Genomic DNA, 18541 nt, shown 5'->3' with positions numbered 1-18541 from the left:
GTGGGCCATTTTAATTAATCCACGGAAATATCTGAAAAATGATAAAAGATAGAACAAATTTTTGAAGTACACGTTATATATTGCTAAGGGGGAAACCCAATTTCGCCAAAAGTATCCCTCCGCGCCCCCCCTAAATGGGGGTAACGGGGGGTAACTTTGAAATGTCAAATGGGAACATGGGTCGAGTAATACCTCGTTCGAAAGGTCTTGGAAAACTAAGTAACGCTGTACCAAAAGATGTTTCATATTGTGCACCAGTTTCAAAATGGCCGCCATGATATGGTTCGGAAACTCCAGTACCCGTAGTATGAAAACCATGGAAGGTAAATGAATGGAACAAAATTGAAATACGTAAATATCATAGGGCATATCGAATGATGTAATCCCTGTGATCCCAGTGGCCTCCCTGAAGGGGTCTTGTGGGCTAACTTCAAAATGTCAATGTCCGACCGGACAACGGTTCGGGCGTACGCTTGACCTACAAATGCTGTTTGGAAGGCAGACTTCATGCATAGAGAATTGGTGCACTAAGTTAACGCGGATGGCCACAGTTACATTTTGATTAACTATTAGCATTCATGACATAGTGTGAGCTTGAGGGACGAAACGGTGTGTACGTATATCCCCGAAATGCTTTCTGAATAAACAGCACGCATTGCATAAAAGTTTCTCTTTTTTTAGTCACTACAGCGTCATCCTTACAAACAAATGTTTCAACCACACCATATCTATTTGTAAGGTTAGCCTTAATTTACGAATTAAAGTGGAGTTCTCGTTTGAACTTTCACTTTACTTTCCACCCCACTCACATACAGAGCGCAGGGAGAGATTATTTTGCAGGACTTGGATTTCTCTTTATACATTATGGCAATTTTACTCTAATATTTTTATCTCTGTTGTATTATTCTCGAGCCTTGGAACACCTCCGTGGTTTTCCTATTTAATTTTCGTTATTTTCATTTATGTCTAACCGTATTCATACTATGGGCACTAGACGTTTTCTTAGACACAGTCACCATGTCTTTGCGATCATTTTGAAAACGGTGTCTCATGTCGAAAATTTTCTTACAGAAGCTGTTTGATATTAATTTGTCTATGTAACGTGATGTTACTTGCTTCAAGCTGCTATTTGAAATTTTCAAGTTGGCCCCGGATACCTTTCAGTTGGCCCTTGGAGTCACCCCGACAACACCTCTCGATGTGCCTTACCTCAGTTAGCTACTCCAGTTTTTCTTTTGTTGATTTATCTCCAATCGCTTTCATACTACGGGTACTAAACCTTTTCTCTGACACGGATACTATGTTTCGGCGGCCTTTTGAGAACACTGCCATTTCACATCAATCGTTTTCTCCTGCAATATGTTAGATTTTGCAAGATTTATCGTACGAGGTACCACTCGACTCATGTTACTATTTGAAATTTTGAAGTTAGCCCCCAAGACCCCTTTAGGGAGGCCACTGGGATCACAGGGACCACACCCTTCGATATGCCCTATGATATTTACGTATTTCAATTTTGTTCCATTCATTTACCTTCCATGGTTTTCACACTACGGGTACTGGAGTTTCCGAACCATATTATGGCGGCCATTTTGAAACCGGTGCACAATATGGAACATCTTTTGGTAGAGCGTTACTTAGCTTTCCAAGACCTTTCGAACGAGGTATTACTCGACCCATGTTCCCATTTGACATTTCAAAGTTACCCCTCGTTACCCCCATTTAGGGGTGCGGGGAGGGATACTTTTGGCGGAATTGGGTTTCCCCCTTAGCAATATATAACGTGTACTTGAAACATTTCTTCTGTGTTTTATCATTTTTCAGATATTTCCGTGGATTAATTAAAATGGCCCACCCTGTATATATATATATATATATATATATATATATATATATATATATATATATATATATATATATATATATATATATATATATATATATGTAAATTTAAATCATATTCTTACGAATTAGTCGTACGTTAATATTTTGTTTATTTTAAAATTCTATGTATGTATCTTCACGACTAAAAGTGCATTCTCAACCGTTGCTTGCAGAATACGTAACCACGACCTGCATATAGGAAGGCAGGTTGCTAAAGAAACTATTATATTGTTGTTAATTTGACTAGAGAAGTATGAAGTAGATCTACAGAGTTAAAGCTAAGAATCGCATCATCAATGCAATATCATCTCTGAAAAATAAAGTACATAGTCAACATTTATAAAGTACTGGCTTACAGGTCAAAAAATATAAATATGGGCAGGTCTCTGTTTAAATAGTTTGTTTTTAATGGTATATGTGGGTAGGAGATGAGAATTTTAGATTTCCGTCGGTTTTTTATTCATATCCGGCCTACTCTTCCGTCACAGTATGCTGGATGATTGAAATCTACTGTATTTATATTGTACTTTTGTCTTCGTTGCCAAGTAGCATTAATAGAATGTTTTCTGTACTGTATTCCTAGGCCAGTGACAGCTTCACCATATGCGTCGTGGTTGTACAGTACTTCGGAAGTTCCGGCACTCATTGCATCAACCAGTAATAATGGTTTGGTATCTGTTGACGTTGGAGGCTGTGTTCGGCTGTGGGAAACTTCTCTAACAGCTCTACAAAAGGCGTTTGCAGAGTGGAAAAAATCGATAGAATCATGTAAGTTGTTATATATCTGTTCAAGACATTTAAACAGGGAGTTTTTCAATACGAGAGTAATCAAATATATTATTTTCAACTACTCATGTTTTTAGTACTAGATTACACAACCTTGATCAAAATATATCTGACCATGCTTTCTTTTCTTTATCTTCATTGGAAGATCAGATATGGCAGTTAATAAGAATTAGCACGATACACGTCTTGTCCTATGCAGTAAGTGTCGGTGCAAGCGAATTACTAAGTTACTGACAGAATCGTGTTTAATCTGTGGACATGAAGCGGTGCCGCTTTTCTGTTTTCTCTTTCTTTTCTGACTGAAGTGTCGCGTGTGGGTGTGACCCGAAAACTCAAGTTGAACTACCAATGGAAATCACACGACTTACAAATTCGAAAAGGATGTGACAAGGAAGCGAAATTAACATTGTTTTCTACACTCTGTGGTATGTTCTATCATTTATACGCTCTGGAGAACCAAACAATCAATCAAAAGACTTATTTCTGGTTCTAGTCTGGTAGCCAGACCCCATAAACCTGGAATCGTCGTACGCCCAAAGATTTTTTTTACTGTTTCTTTCTGATTTGAGTGTGCTAAGCAAGCATCTGCCGGGTGCCACGCTGTCATTGTTGGACAAGTGGACTTTGTGGTAGACAAACACCGTGTTCGTGGGTTTTCTCGGGATTCTCCCACTTTCTTCATTCCACCATTTCGTTCATTTCTCATCACCGTCTCCTTTAGCCTAACCGGCATAACTGTGGGACGTAAAACTTAAAGATTTCATTTCATTTCATATTTTGAGATATGGGCGCCTGAAATTGAGGGTCTTATTACATCATGCTATGCCACTATTTTCAGACATTTCCTTCAATATTTCAGGAACCATTCATCCTAGAACAACCAAATTCGGTAAATAAGTGAATATCAATGTCGTTAACATTACCCTATTCGAAATTTGAAAAATACAGTAACTGTTAGCAGTGTTGCCAGGTTCAAATCTAAATGTTAACGTATTTACTTTTGAACCTGAATTGTCGTACGCCTAAAGTTCCTTTGCTATATCTTACTGATTTGTGTGTGCTAAGTAAGAATCTGTCGGATGCTACTCTGTCATTGTTGGGCAAATTCAGATACGGTCCCCTGATATCAGGGTCCTCATTAGATTCACGCTACACTACTGTTCGTAAACATTTCCTTCAATATCTCGGGAACCATTTATCCTAGAACAATCAAATTCCGAACGTAGGGAATAACAATATTATTAACGTTAACCCCATCCCCAATTTGAAAAAAATACAGTAACTCCCAGCAGTGTTGCCAGGTTAAAATTAATGTTTACGTTTATTTCTTTATTTACTTTTAGGAATTTTGAATGGAAGAGCAAAGGAAAAATATGGGCACATGTATAGCATTATACTATTTGTACAGAAGAAAACAAAAGAAATACATTCAAACTATAGTAATACTGCATCAATTTGAATGATGCGACTGGGTCAAAAGTAAGAAGAGCTTTTATTGGAATATCTAAATCTCAGTGTTGAATTCACCAACCTAGTTCAGATCTCATATACATCAATTAACGTTAACTTGGTAGCGTTCATTTATTTCATATTCCTTCTAGAAGTATGAAGCTGACTTTTTTAAATATTATTTTTAAACAATAAAGCACAGAATGTGAAAAATACACTATCAGAACTTTCTTTGCACTTGTTTCATGTACAATGAACTATTTTTGTTCACAATCACTTTCTTCATCAGAATCACTAAAATTATCTTCCACTGACCTCGTGAGAGGATTGTCACATTCATCACTACCGCCACATACACAGAGCATTGTACAGCCTAGCTTCTTTGCAGAGGAACTACATTTAGCAGTAAAACACTTCGTTTATTGTAAACATGAACAGCGAATCATTCGTAACCGTAATGATTCGCTCGCAGAAGCATAACTGGAACCAAAAACTTATTTATATCGTCTGGAAGCCAACCATGTTGAAGTGGATCCATATCTGGAGGTCTTTGTTGCATGGCATTCTTAGATAGCACATTGTAAGTGGGCTGCTTTGGTGTGTTCAACGAAAGCTTCATGAGTTGGTGGAAGAGCTCTTAAATGTAAGGATGTCATGCTTGAACTTCCTACTTGCTTGGCCTATACAGAGTACCGTACCTGAGACATGTTCTTCTGATGCTCAACCCAATAGTATGCTGCAATAAATTCTGAAGCTTTGTGCACTACTGTGTTGAGTTCTGCGGCAGGATTTCCAAGGTTTGGCAATTTGAATCTCTTCTTTAAAACGAGAAGTGCCTTTTTCTTTCCTATTCCATAGATACATTCAACAGTGTCGCTTCCTGTTAATGCATGAGCTGCTAGCAAATATTTAACGATATCAAACGACTTCTCCTTTGATGCTGAAATATCAAGCGCTGTCCTTTGGCTGATTGCAGATTCCATAAAAATTGAACTACCTTCAACAATTTCAGCATAGTGATGGAGGAGGAGGAGAAATACATTCGTGTCATCGGAAATAACTCTGATAGAAGTTCTAGCTAATAGCATAGCTTGATGAACAAGAATAACGTCTGCTTTTTCATTTCCATTACTTAGACCTGGAAATGGAAATGTTCCATCTGGAGTTACATCGATAGGGGTAAATCAGGCCCAGTGACTATCAACTTCTGAAGAGTAGGAAAGGACTTTCTCCATTCACACAAGCAGTGTTTCTTCCAGACTTGTTTTTGGGAGGCACTTCCCCCCCCCCCGGAGCTCTGAGAGTGCCTCCCGGAAGAGACTAAAATAATACGTCTGCAATATAATAATAAATAGAAAAGTACCAGCAGTGCCCTCCCCCCGGAATACTAAGTGTGCCCCCCGGAACATTTTTTCTGAAAGAACGACTGCACACAAGTAGTTGTATATGTATTGAATTACTTGAATAATGTTTTCAGAAATTGTAAGAATAACTTCTTGTGGTGGAAAGGAAGTATTCATTCTCAGTTGATACTTTCTGCTGACTTTTACACATCGTTGTGCCCGTATGCAACTTTTAATACTATTGTTATTGTATCTATCAAGTACAAGATATACATCAGCAGTTTGTAGGCGAGCGTTGATGTATTCTACATACTTTTCACAAAATCTAAAACAGTTCCATTTGATGGACAGGGTACCACGCAGAGAATTGCAGAACAGTCTATTACGTAAGCACTGTGACGAGCTCGAACACGATTAGGGAGTTCAACTGCTAAATTTGATTTTAAGACTGCTTTAGGTGTGGATCTCATAGAGCCATCATCATTAAACAATGCAGTTAGAAGTAGTGCTAGTTCATGCTTAAGGACAGACGGAACATCTACTGATCTGGAATACAACAAGCCAATCACACATTGGTATATGACACTGGTGTCGTAAACAGAAACCCCGTCAATGGTTGCATTTCTCTTCATTGAGGCCATGGTTATAATTTTCTTTGAGATGGGCCTCTGAAAACCTTTAGGCCATGATCTTTGGAATTCAATCATTTGCTTTTCTCCTATTGTTACAGCAGCACGAACGTTTACAGATGCAGCTGCATTTTTTCTCGAATTCTTTTTCTGTCTTCCTTGCCCTTTTTCTTTCCGGGTTCACTTTCTTCTTTGTGATATAGAAAAAGCATGGAGGTCTTTATCATTTCGTAGTTCTTCAATGTTTTTTTCTGCAGCTGAGTGCAAATGTGAAGACCTCCATGCTTTTTCTATATCACAAAGAAGAAAGTGCAAGTTAGTGGCGAAGTTGCAACCATGTTTTTGTTTAGAGTAACACCAATAAGCCCTCTATGGCTCTTCCCATACCTCATGAAGGTAGTTTCAATAAACATATAACTCCAAATAGCATTCTATATACCTTGTCTATGTCGTGCAACACGTTCTCCTTTTAAAAACTTCTCCAATACATTACTATCAATGTTGTATCATACATCAAGGAATAATAATAAAAGCAATATCTAGCATAGTTGAAATGTTCTGCTGCAAAAAAAAAAAGTGTGGAATCATTTCCTTCACAGCATACATATGTAATGGAAAATCAGCCTCTCGTTCAGCTCTCACAAACAGCGTCATTATTAGAACAGACTTCACTAGGCAATTCACCCACAGCTTACATGTCTTGCTCATGTCTTCTTTGCATGAAATGTATTCTATAAGTAATCTTTCATCACTGATAGATACACTTAATATATGCGGTCTAAGTATTTCTTCTGCTAATATTCGTAACACTGTTACGTTCTGTGGAAATTTCTTACCCGACAACATTGAACAAACACCTCCAAATGCACATGACAATATTTTTCAATCCCACTATTTGCCATGAGAATCTCAACAAATCCCACGAAGCTAATTAGGATACGCATTCCACTAAGTCTAAGAGTGAAATTCTTTAACTCCTCAGGGTAATACCACATGATATCAACAGCAATTCGATACAGAGCCCGATTAGTTGTGAAAAATACATGCTGCTGACCTACTTCATCAGTTAGTCGTTTCGTCTCTATCATTGTTGTCATTACTGTGTCTGGATTTCCAATTGTCATTTAATTGTTGAATGATTCCCGAGATATTGAAGCAAATGTCTATAAACAGTAGCATAGCGTGGATATAATAAAGGCCCTGATATCAGGGGCCCGTACCGCAATCTGCCCAACAATGACAAAGTGACACCCGACAGATTCTTGCTTAGTACACTCAAATCAATAAGATACAACAAAGGAACTTTGGGCGTACGACAATTTAGGTTCAAAAATAAATAAAATAATAAACGTTAACATTAATTTTGAACCTGGCAACACTGCTGGCATTTATTATATTCTTTCAAACTGAAGATATGTTAATGTTAACGACATTGGTATTCATCTACATGCCGAATTTAATTGTTCTAGGATGAATGGTTTCCGAGTTATTGAAGGAAATGTCTAAGAATAGTGGCGTAGCATGATTTGAAGAGACTCCCAATTTCAGGCGCCAATATCTCAGTTTGCCGAATAATGACAGAGTGGCACCCGGCAGATCATTGCCTAACACACTCAAAACAAAAACAGTAAGAAACAGCAGAAAAACTTTGGGCGTACCGCAATTCCAGGTTCACTAAATTTTACCCCTTTGGTGGCTACCGGACTATTCTTTCTCGTCTTTGCGACGCAATTAGTCGCAAAAGGCTGAAGGTGTAGACCAGATTCCTGACCATTTCACCACAACCATGCTTTTTAAAAAATACTTTAATGTCTCACGATTATTCTCCATGTGTGGAATACCCGGGTTCGTTTCCCGGTGGGAGCTCATGTGGTTCGGATTTCACGTTAATCAATAGATCCACGTCTCATAAAGCCTCGCTGCTGAAAGGGGCCTTAAACTCAAAATCAACTCAACTCAACGATTGTACTCCAAGGATAAGGGAGATGGTGATGGTAATAAATGAAATGGGAAATGAAGAAAATGGGACGAAACGAGAGAACCCCCGCAGGTGGTATTCGACTACCATAAAGGCCACTGGCGAGAACTGGGATCAAACCAAGGAATCCATGCACCAGAGATGACAGCCCCATCATTGAGCCACTGCGGCCCCAAATACAACCATACTTCCACCTGTGTTACTAATCACTAACCACATTTAAGAATTTTTGTCAACAAAAATACCACAGGCCCATCACAAATCCGAAAAAGATGTGACAACGGATCTGGTCCGATGTCCGCCAGAACTAACCACATATGGTTTGATTTTATTTCTGGCTTTTCCCCGGCTAAAATTTTCGCTCAAGGACATCCATTTTCAAAGCAGAGGAAAGGTAGTGATACGATGGTACAGTCGTACCAGAGGTGTCATTTAGGGGAGGCAGGGAGAGGCAATTACACCCTCCCTGAGTTTGAGTTTTATATGCATTTTATCAATAGATAGTAGTAAATCAGTGAAAACGCGAAATTTTACTTATATCAAGGGGTCTTGCCTCCCCCAAGAAAAATCTGAAATGACGCTCCTGAGCTGTACCCCCTGTTGTCAGTCCCGGGGTGACACGAAGGTAGAATATAGGCGGAGATGTTAATATCTGCAGAAAATGTTAACATTTCGGATGGCATTGATACACTCAAATCGTATGTGTCTCATAGGCTTCTTTTGTAAGCTCAGATGTTAACCTTTATATCTTTAACATTAGTAGTGGGTCCAGAGACATGCGCCCTTCTGAAAGAAAGATATAACTCCTTTTGTGTTATTTCAGCGAGAGGAAACGACAAAAGTTTTTGTTAATAATCTGCTCTCAATCTATTGTTAGTTCAAACTAGTTTATATTCCCAATGTTACAGCGGGTAATATTTGTTCTCCTTCCCCTTTTCGACCTTTCATTCTTTTTGCACTTAAATGGCCCTGTGGTGAATCTAGGAGTTGCGTTCTTCCCTCAAGGGAAATACAACTCTTCTGTGTTATTTCAACGAGATGAGATGACTAAGATATTTTTGTGTCGATATATTAGACCAATAATCTGCTTTCCGTCTGTCGTCAATATGAACTAGCTAATATCTCCAATATTCTGCGCCCCTTCCGGACCGTTCATTCTTTGAATGAAGAATATTAACTCTGTGTCTTTGTAACAGATCCAGAAGGGGTTGCGCGGTCCCTTAAGGAAAAATAGATATGCGAACAAAATCTCACCGGCGAAAATTTCGTCTAGCCAAAACCTCTCGAACCAATATCTCGCCTGGCTGAAACTGCGCCACACAAAATCACGCAGGCCAAACTTCGTTGGGCCAAAACACGCAGGACGAAATCTCATACGGATAAAAAGAAATCTCCATAACAATAAAGCTATATAAGAGTATTTGATGCCTGAAGGTTTCGGCGCCCCTCAAGGAAAAATATTACTCCTTTGTGTTGTATCAGCAACATCAGATGACTAACGTATTTTTGTGACAATATAAATTAGATCAATAATCTGCTCTCAGTCCATTATGTACTCTACTATCGTTAGTACAATCTAGCTAATATTCCCAAGTGTTACAGCCCTTCTGAATCTTCCATCCTTTTGTGCAAGAATGAAGCAGAGGCGGATCTAGGACGGACTCTTGGATGGCGGTTTGGGATGAGGGAGTGAGAGACTCACAGTTTTTTCTCACCAGGCTTTCGCATCACTGGTGCCTGAGACGCTGAGGGCAAAAGTCCATTCGCCCCTTCTCACTAGATCTGCCTATGGAATGATAAGAGAGCTTTTCTGAGGCCGAAGGTCTGACGTACTGGAAAAAATGTAAGAATCATTTCAGACGATTTTTGTGATGGTAAGCATGATCCAGGTACCGTACCAAAATGAATATAAACTCTTCCAGAATGGACAGAGATACATATTTAAAAGATGAAAGCTAGCAACGTTAAATTGACTGAAGCTTTTAAACTGTAGAACTGAAGTCATAAGTCAATGCATTATGAAAAACACTCAATACCAGTTATCTCCTTTCAAAATTTCTGGTAACGTTCCAGTTTCAGAAGGAATATGTAAGTAAGAGCTCCTTGCAAGCAGCTGCACAAACTTTCATACAGAAAATTTTGCCTGGGGGCAAAATCAAAGTGTGAGGGGACTGCACTGGGACATTAGTTGCTAATTGACGTATCATGCACAGGAATGACATGTGATCTTCTTTTAATTTAGCTTAGACCCGGCGAGGGGGCAAAGGAGTTGGTCAACTTCGGAGGTCCTCCAGGATGTGTGCCTGGAAGAAAGACAACAGCTAAACAATTTAATGCTTGCCCCATTATTTTTATTTGTAGAACAGAAGTTACGAGGGTATAAGAAATAAAATCCGAATGAAATGCAAAGAGGCCTACTTCCTTTTATTCTTGAAGTCATATAAAAATATGACTTTTTTCACTCCATTTCTGAACACGAATTTCCGAACGTGGAAAGCAATAATTGAATACGATGATTGAGTGAAAGTCGCCTCATCTGAAAATTATAAAAATGAAATGAAATCTCTGAGTTTTACGTCCCACGGTTATGCCGGTTAGGCTAAAGGAGACGGTGATTATGAGAGATGAGTGAAATGGTGGAATGAAGAAAGTGGGAGGAAACGGGAGAACCCCGAGAAAACCCACGAGCACGGTGTTTGTCCACCACAAAGTTCACTTGGCGGGGGCTGGGATCGAACCCGGGACCCCAAGCACCAGAGGTGAACGCTCTACCACTGAGCCACCGCGCCCCCAATCTGAAAATTATAATAACACATACCAATCTATGGTATTACATTAGTGCTGGTTAGCGCTAATGTAGTACTATGCGGTGTGCGGTCGGAAAACACTTGCTGGACTGGTGCGGACGCGAACGCGTAATCTTGATGCAAAAAATGACATTGTGTGAAATTCTTATCTTCGTACATGTGAATAGAATTGATGAACACTTTATTAACATATTCTGTGAAGTTTTAGCGTCATCACGTGACTGATATCGTTATTGTAGATTTTTCTTTAGATACAAGATTTTGAAAATACTAACTAGTAAGTACCGTCACAATCATATCATCAGAAGATTGTTATCCAACTCGAAATCGCAGCGATGAGTTTGAATGGAACTCAAGTTTATCCTAGGATGGTTCACAGGGAACGATCTTTTGTATTCCTACTGATGATGCAAATAGCACATCGTGCACAAGAAGGAAAAGAGGCTGATGATTATTTTCCACCATCTCCTGACCTTCTTCCGGAATTGGATTTCAAAGATGTGCTAATAGTGAAAATGTGGACCCATTTAAATCAATTTCAGCGTCAAGAGTTTTGACACTTTCATCCTCAGAATCCCGTATACATTCATCATCATTATAAAATAATTTTGCACATATATAATGTGGATCTTCATATAACAACCTTAATGTGAAATGTGTGAAAGATACTATTAATCAGTGGAAACCGGATTATGCATTAATGTGTGCTGATTGTGCACAGGGTATCTACAATGAGGAAGCACATAATTATTTGATTGTAGACCCTATCTCATACGAAACCTGGCCATGGTGTGTTATAACAACAGCAAAAAAGCAAGAAGAGTTGTTTGGTGTGTATGTGGAGTCACACATGATTGAACATGCAACGCAGAAACATTTGTATAGAAGTTATACAACTATAGTAAGTAATGCTACATATTTAACTGAGTTAGTGCTAATTTTGTGCGAAAAAGACATTGAGGACGGATATCAATTAAACAATCTTTAATTATGTGAACTGAGAAAACAATAAGTGAACTTTGTAATTAGTAAACCGTTTAGATAGTGTACAGTATATGTGTTAGTGAACATAAATATTACCAAATGCAAAACGTTAGTGTTAGGGGTGTTCGGAATTGAGATTTCAATTCCGGAATTCGGAATGTCGATAATTCCGAAAATTCCGGAATTCCGAGATTCCGAAATTTAGTATCGTGTTCTGGATTCCGGAATTCCGATCTTCCGAAATTTCAGATCTTGTTTCGAGATTCCGGAATTCCGAACTTCCGATATTTTGCGATGAAGTTCCGGAATTCCGATTTTCCGAAATCAAATCTGTTAGAGGCTTTATATTTTAGTATATATATGTGGGAAATACCAACTGAAAATGTTCGTTGTGTAACAACAGTAGTGCCAATATTGTAAAGGCCATTGTTGACTTGAGCGATTTCCAACATTTGAGTTGTTTCGGCCATACTTTGAGTATTAGAGTAAACAAAGCCCTTGAGCTACAGGGACCTTCGGAAACAGACAAATTATGAGTCAAAGCAGGAAAATGAGACATGCGCTGCAAGAAGAGTAAGATGCATTAGGCCTTCTGCGTAAAATACTTCCGTCATGCACGCCAACAAGATGATTGTTTACTTTCCTTTTGATGCTGGTAGTTTTAACACGCCAAGAAGAAATAGCAAAAGTTCTGTCTCAAACAATATATAAAAATCTTATCCTTCAGAACGAAGAAACAGAATTATTAACTATGATTATTAATTAGAATTATTAACTATTATCGTCCTTACAAATGCTTTGTGACAGTATGTCAGCAGAAACATCTGTTTCAGCGTCGGACATATGGCCATCATATGAACAAATTTCAAAAGATTTTCAAGTCGAAGAATCTCAACTGATAGACGATATATCATAACAAGATGAACCAAGTACGCAGGAAACACATCTTTCATTCTATGACTTTTTGACTGAAGAGGGAGATAGTGAACAGATCTTAGAAGCAGCCTCAAAGAAGATGAAAGAAGCATGAAAATGGAAATTTTGTCTCTTCTGAAATCGCGATTCGAGAAGGATGAAAGAAGCAGAATTTTGTAGAAAACTTGTGCTTTCTTAGATCTCAGGTTTAAAGAAGATAATTTGGGTAAAAATATTGAGATAACAAAAGGTAGAGTACTGTATAAGTTGAGACTTATTCCAGCAGGAAATCCTAAAAAAGATAATCGAGGGAATGTGTGTTTTGGTACTAAAAGATTAGACAGTTGCCTAAAACGAAGGATATTTGGTGACAGGATAAAGAAGGCAGTCACATAGAATAATTGAACCTGTACCTAAGCCTTAGGGATGCAGATTTGGAGGAAGAGCCACTACTTTGGTGGAATAATCATTCCCACCATCTTCCAAGATTAACAAAATTAGCGAGAAAATATTTGTGTACACAAATAATCTTACCGCTGAGCATGTTGGGCAGTTAATATTTCTGTCCATGAACAAAGCTATTGTCCCAAAAACATTTTAAAATACTATTGAATATAAGCTAAATTTTCTCATTGTTTCACATCTCTGGCTTAGTATAACAGCGGATTCATAAATCAACACGAAGTACAGAGTCCGACATAATTATTCTAACATAAACATGTTTACTAGATTTATCATTTCTATAGGTATGCAAAGAAAGTAGACAAAATTACAACTGCTACAAAATAAATTTGAGTCTTCTACTAAATATATAAACTCATGAAAAGCATCGGATACTTATTTCCACTACCAGAAAGGATGAAAATAGTTTGTTTACATCTAGATATCAGCATTCAACAGAGAACAGCTAGTAATTAGTTATGTTCCCCTTTCTATGGATTACTACGATAATTTTTTAACATGACTGTACTATTTTGTGCTGACTGCAGAGTTCATATTTCTCCACTCTGAAGAAGTTCTTTCAGATGGTCCTTACTTCTAATGTGATGTTTCCTAACACGATCTTCGAGCTCGTTCGAGATGTTCTCTGTAGGATTTAAATCTGGTGATTTGGTCGGTATCTTCAAAGTGTGAGGAGTGTTATACATCATCCAAAGCCTCATAATTTCCGCAGTGTACTTTGGATCATTGTCCTGATGGAAGTAATAACCATTTCCCAATTCTAGCTTCTGTGCACTCCTCTTAAGATTGTTTTCAAGAATTCTCTTGTATTCAAACTTTTCCATGATTCCATCTATGAGCACCAGTTCCCCAACGCCTGATGAAGCCATACATCCCCATACCATCACACTGTTGCCTCCATGTTTCACTGTAGCTACCATGTTCTTAGCTGTATTTGATAGCCTTCACACTGTAACATGTCCATCACCCTTGTATAAGCAGAATTTGTTTTTATCCGACCAGAGAACGTGATCCCAGAATTCTGTTGGCTTCCCCTATACAGATTAACAAATTTTAGACTCTTTTTCTGATTCACACAATTGACATATGGTTTCCTCGTAGGAAAACTGGCATTGTAACCGGCACTATGTAAAACCCGTCCAACTGTTCCTGTGTGCATCACAGTGCCAGAATATTGTTTAAGGCTTCCTCTAATCTCAGATGCCGGATTCTGCTTGTTTGGCTCCTGTCTCTAGTAGTAAGTTTAGAAGGAGCGGCGTATCTCTGCTTGTTCACAACACTATTACTCTGTTTGAAGCGCTGAATGATGGAGAACACCATGATTTTGCTTCTGTTGACTGTACTATCAATTTCGGAGAGGGGTTTGTGTTGTTTGTACAGATTAATTACAACATTTCTCTCTTCGACTGTTGTCTCCTTACCTTTACACCCCATGTCACTTGTGAATGCTTAGCTTTACACTACAATTGCGAGCTGCTGTTGCGAAGCACAGTATGAAATCAACGACTGTGTGGTGGGGGCATAAAACATGCATCCAGTCATGTGTCTACTCGTTTGGAGACGTTATGTCGTCCTATAAGTGAGACCGCAGGAGAAATATAGTAGACTCTATATATTGTGTGCTAAATACATGCATTATGATATTTTAAATATAGTTTCGGAGACACATAATGGTAACGTTTATAAGTTTACAAATTCAACACTACTAAGCAAATATGATGTATGTTGTTTATAATTCATACAATGTAAATAAAGTAATAAATTATTCCAATACTTCTGTCGGTCTCTGTATCTGTTTTTTCTTATTTTCAAAGGTACGGTAAATTTAAGCTATTGAGAAGGGCATAGTTACCAGTGTCATTATCACTGCATAGATGTATCTGTATATTATTCAAATAACATTCCCTTTGATTTCATAATGTCAATACATTATTTCAATATAATATTTCAATTAATATATTTCTTAAGTTTCATAATATTTCGTATTTAAAATGTTGTTTGTACAGCATAACATTTTCTTAGTTTTCTAGTGTTACGTATTAAATATGCGTAATATATATTGTTATTATGTTATTTGTATAAAATTTCCTTATGTTTCATCATGATAAGTACTTTTTATTTTAATTTGTAGTTAATGTACATTTCCATTCTGCCTTTTACATATGTCCTAGTAAAACTAACCAGACTGAAAACGCTATGAAAGGATAAAAGAATTTTCAAAAGTAACATTTTGTAGTAGAAATAATTTACAGATACAATCAGGTTTAATGGCATCCATCAAATATATAGGATATTATTTCTAATTTTTAAAACATTTATTCTTTTGAAAATTGTCGCGAACATAACTATCCTCTCACGAGTCGGGATCGAAGAACTGATTTTATACATCAGAGTCCGACGAAATAAAGGTTGTTCTATAACCGCGCGTACCGTGTTCAGAAAAGTATTAAAATGTTGTACAATGATAGTATTGGATTTGAGGTAATGTGTATTTTTTTAGTTTTTGTAAATTAATTGTAATAATGTATATTCTAATCTATGAAAATTTATACGAAATTTATATTGCATTAACCAACATCTTTAAACATAATAAGGTATTTTTTGTTTGTTTATTTTATTGATCTTATGAACAGGTAGCCTAATTTATAAGAGTAAGAATCCGCTATTATGTAAAGCTCTGATAGAAAAAATTACGGTAGAAACTAAAATTATAGGTTTCCTTTAAATTAAAGAAATTTGAGAGGATTAACATTCTATTGATATGGCATTTCATTATTACTTTGTGTTGAAAGCTAGATTGATTGTATATTTTTCCACTGCTTTCACAAATATTAAATACAGTTATTACAAATATATTACACTAGCAGCGTTCACCCCGCTTCGCTGCGGTCACCCCGGAACGCAATAAACGTTGTTACTTAGATAATTTTTACTTTTTCGCTTTCAAGTGATATGATAAAAACCATAGAAGATTGCAGTAAATGTTAACATTATATCGCCTGTCATTTATGTTAATCCGCCCCGCTTCGCTGCGGTCACCCCGGAACGCAATAAACTTTGTTACTTAGATAATTTTTACTTTTTCGCTTTCAAGTGATATGATAAAAACCATAGTAGATTGCACTAAATGTTAACATTATATCGCCTGTCATTTATGTTAACCCGCCGAGTGACACGGTCATGCGGGTTGCATATAAATACGTTTATTTTTACCTATGATGAACTAACAAAGGATTTGTACGTTATGGACACTTGAATGGTCAATTATCTCAAGACACTGGTAATTAAAAATTAAATTGATATGATAAAAACCATCTAGGGTCCAAATCCTAATAACCCCCCCAAAATGAAAGAAATTGGTTCAGCCGTATTAGCGTGATGAGGGAACAAAGGATTTGTGCGTTCTCTTTTATATATATAGATTGTATTTCCAAACTTCCGCAGTTCAGATCTATCATATTTTTATTTCTTCTTTATATTAACGCAAAATACATTTGACATTAAGGAAAGTTTTCATTTTGTGTATTAAAAAAGGTATCATGGTATAATTGAATTAATTTTTGTGCCATGCTATCTACAAAAATTACATAATTATGTTATAGCATTATGCAAAACCTACGTTATGAAAAACTATTTGCTATCAGCTAGTTACGGGATCGACTACGTATGTGAGCTCCGAACCACATGTTTTCGTTGAAAAGTTGTTTTCCTAATACAAGAAAATAAAAACTAAGAAAACTATGAGGGAGAAGAGCTAGATGCTTTGTCTTATAAAAATGGATGTATGTTTGTTCCAGCATAATTCTGGAACACCTGAAGCAATTTCAACCAAACTTGGTACACATATGACTAAACTAACTAACTAATTCTATGGCCTATGCAACCCGGAGGTTCAATGCCGCGTTCACAAAAGCTCTCCACTGACTTCTATCCTTAGCTAACTGCATCCAGTTTCTACTTTGTATTCCAATCTCTGCGAGATCCACCTTAATAGTGTCCTCCCATCTGCGCCTAGGTCTTCCTAATGGTCGTTTTCCGATTGGTCTTCCAGTCAAAATTTTGAAAGCGTTTCTACTTTCTACCATTCTAGCTACATGACCTGCCCACCTAAGCCTCCTAGACTTGACGACCCTAACAATGTTGGGTAGACCGTATAAATTATGTAGTTCCTCGTTATGAAGTTTCCGCCATTCCCCATTCCCATTCCTCTTGGGTCCGAATATTCGTCTCACGATCTTGTTCTCAAATACTTTCAGAACAACAGGGATGATTATCGATTTATATATTTTAAGCTTCAAATTCCTCCACAGAATTCGCGAGGACAAGAGATTTTGCGCCGAATAGTAACACGAATTCCCTGCTTTTAGTCGACATTTAATGTCTTCGTGAATATGATTTTCCTCGGTTAATATTGATCCTAGATATTTGAAACTATCCACTTTATCAAAAGTATTATTTAATATTTTAACGCATCCACAATTTTCCGTATTACGGTCCCGACACACTTCCATGTATTTAGTTTTCTCTGCATTTACTTCTAAATCAATGTCCCTGTAAGCGTTTAATAAGATTTCTGCATTTCTTTCTATTGTTCTCCTATCATCCTCTATTAAATTTACATCATCAGCATATGCCATAACGTGGTGAATACCGTTCAACTCTAGGCCCTGGTTGCTATCTTTGATTTTCCTTATAGCATATTCCAGAACAAAGTTAAATAATAATGGCGACAACGCATCTCCTTGTTTCAGGCCATTTTCGACGTGAAAGCTCGTGGACAAAAATTTTCCTACCCGGACTTTACTTTGGGATTCATATAAACATATCTTAATTAATCTAATTAGCTTTCTCGGTATTCCAAGTTCTGTAAGAACGGTGTATAATATTTCTCTCCTAACCGAGTCGTATGCCTTTTTAAAATCTAAAATCTCTTCGTGCGCAGAACGAGCATTTCAGCTAGGTATCCAGAACCTGGCTTCTAAACATTAAGGAGTACGAGGGTGAATATCGGCTCAAGTGTGCAAGTAAATATATAGGTAATGAATACGAAACTCGCAATCTATGGCTTCACCCTGTTTCTAAGTTTTTCATTTTCTATATGTCATTTTGAAGCCACACAGGGAAGAAACTGGTCGATACTCTATCCGTATTGCACTAGTGACCCAGATAGCAACGATGTATAAACATATTAGAGCCTGCCTTTGGGTAGAACATTAGAACAAGACAAGAACCAGTAAATGAAGTCTTTACACTTTGTTCAATGAGTCCTTCTGCTCAGCTCTTTTCGTTCTGCAGAAAGACGGA

General features: G+C 37.4%; 1 protein-coding gene across 3 annotated transcripts in view; it reads left to right on the top strand.

Annotated features, from left to right (window-relative positions):
* The window catches only part of c12.2 (von Willebrand factor A domain-containing protein c12.2), a 1756568-nt gene that overhangs the window by 1660235 nt on the left and 77792 nt on the right, over positions 1–18541 (top strand). For all 3 annotated transcript variants that reach the window (XM_081733805.1, XM_081733806.1, XM_081733807.1), the window contains exon 27: positions 2468–2652. In XM_081733805.1, coding sequence (XP_081589931.1) covers positions 2468–2652 — 185 coding nt within the window. The remainder of the gene's footprint in view (positions 1–2467; positions 2653–18541) is intronic.

This window comes from Thermobia domestica, chromosome 12 (assembly GCF_964235325.1).
Source record: "Thermobia domestica chromosome 12, izTheDome1.hap1.1, whole genome shotgun sequence".
Taxonomy (NCBI): domain Eukaryota; kingdom Metazoa; phylum Arthropoda; class Insecta; order Zygentoma; family Lepismatidae; genus Thermobia; species Thermobia domestica.
The sequence above is the reverse complement of the archived record's forward strand: the minus strand, read 5'-3'. Positions and strand labels throughout refer to the sequence as shown.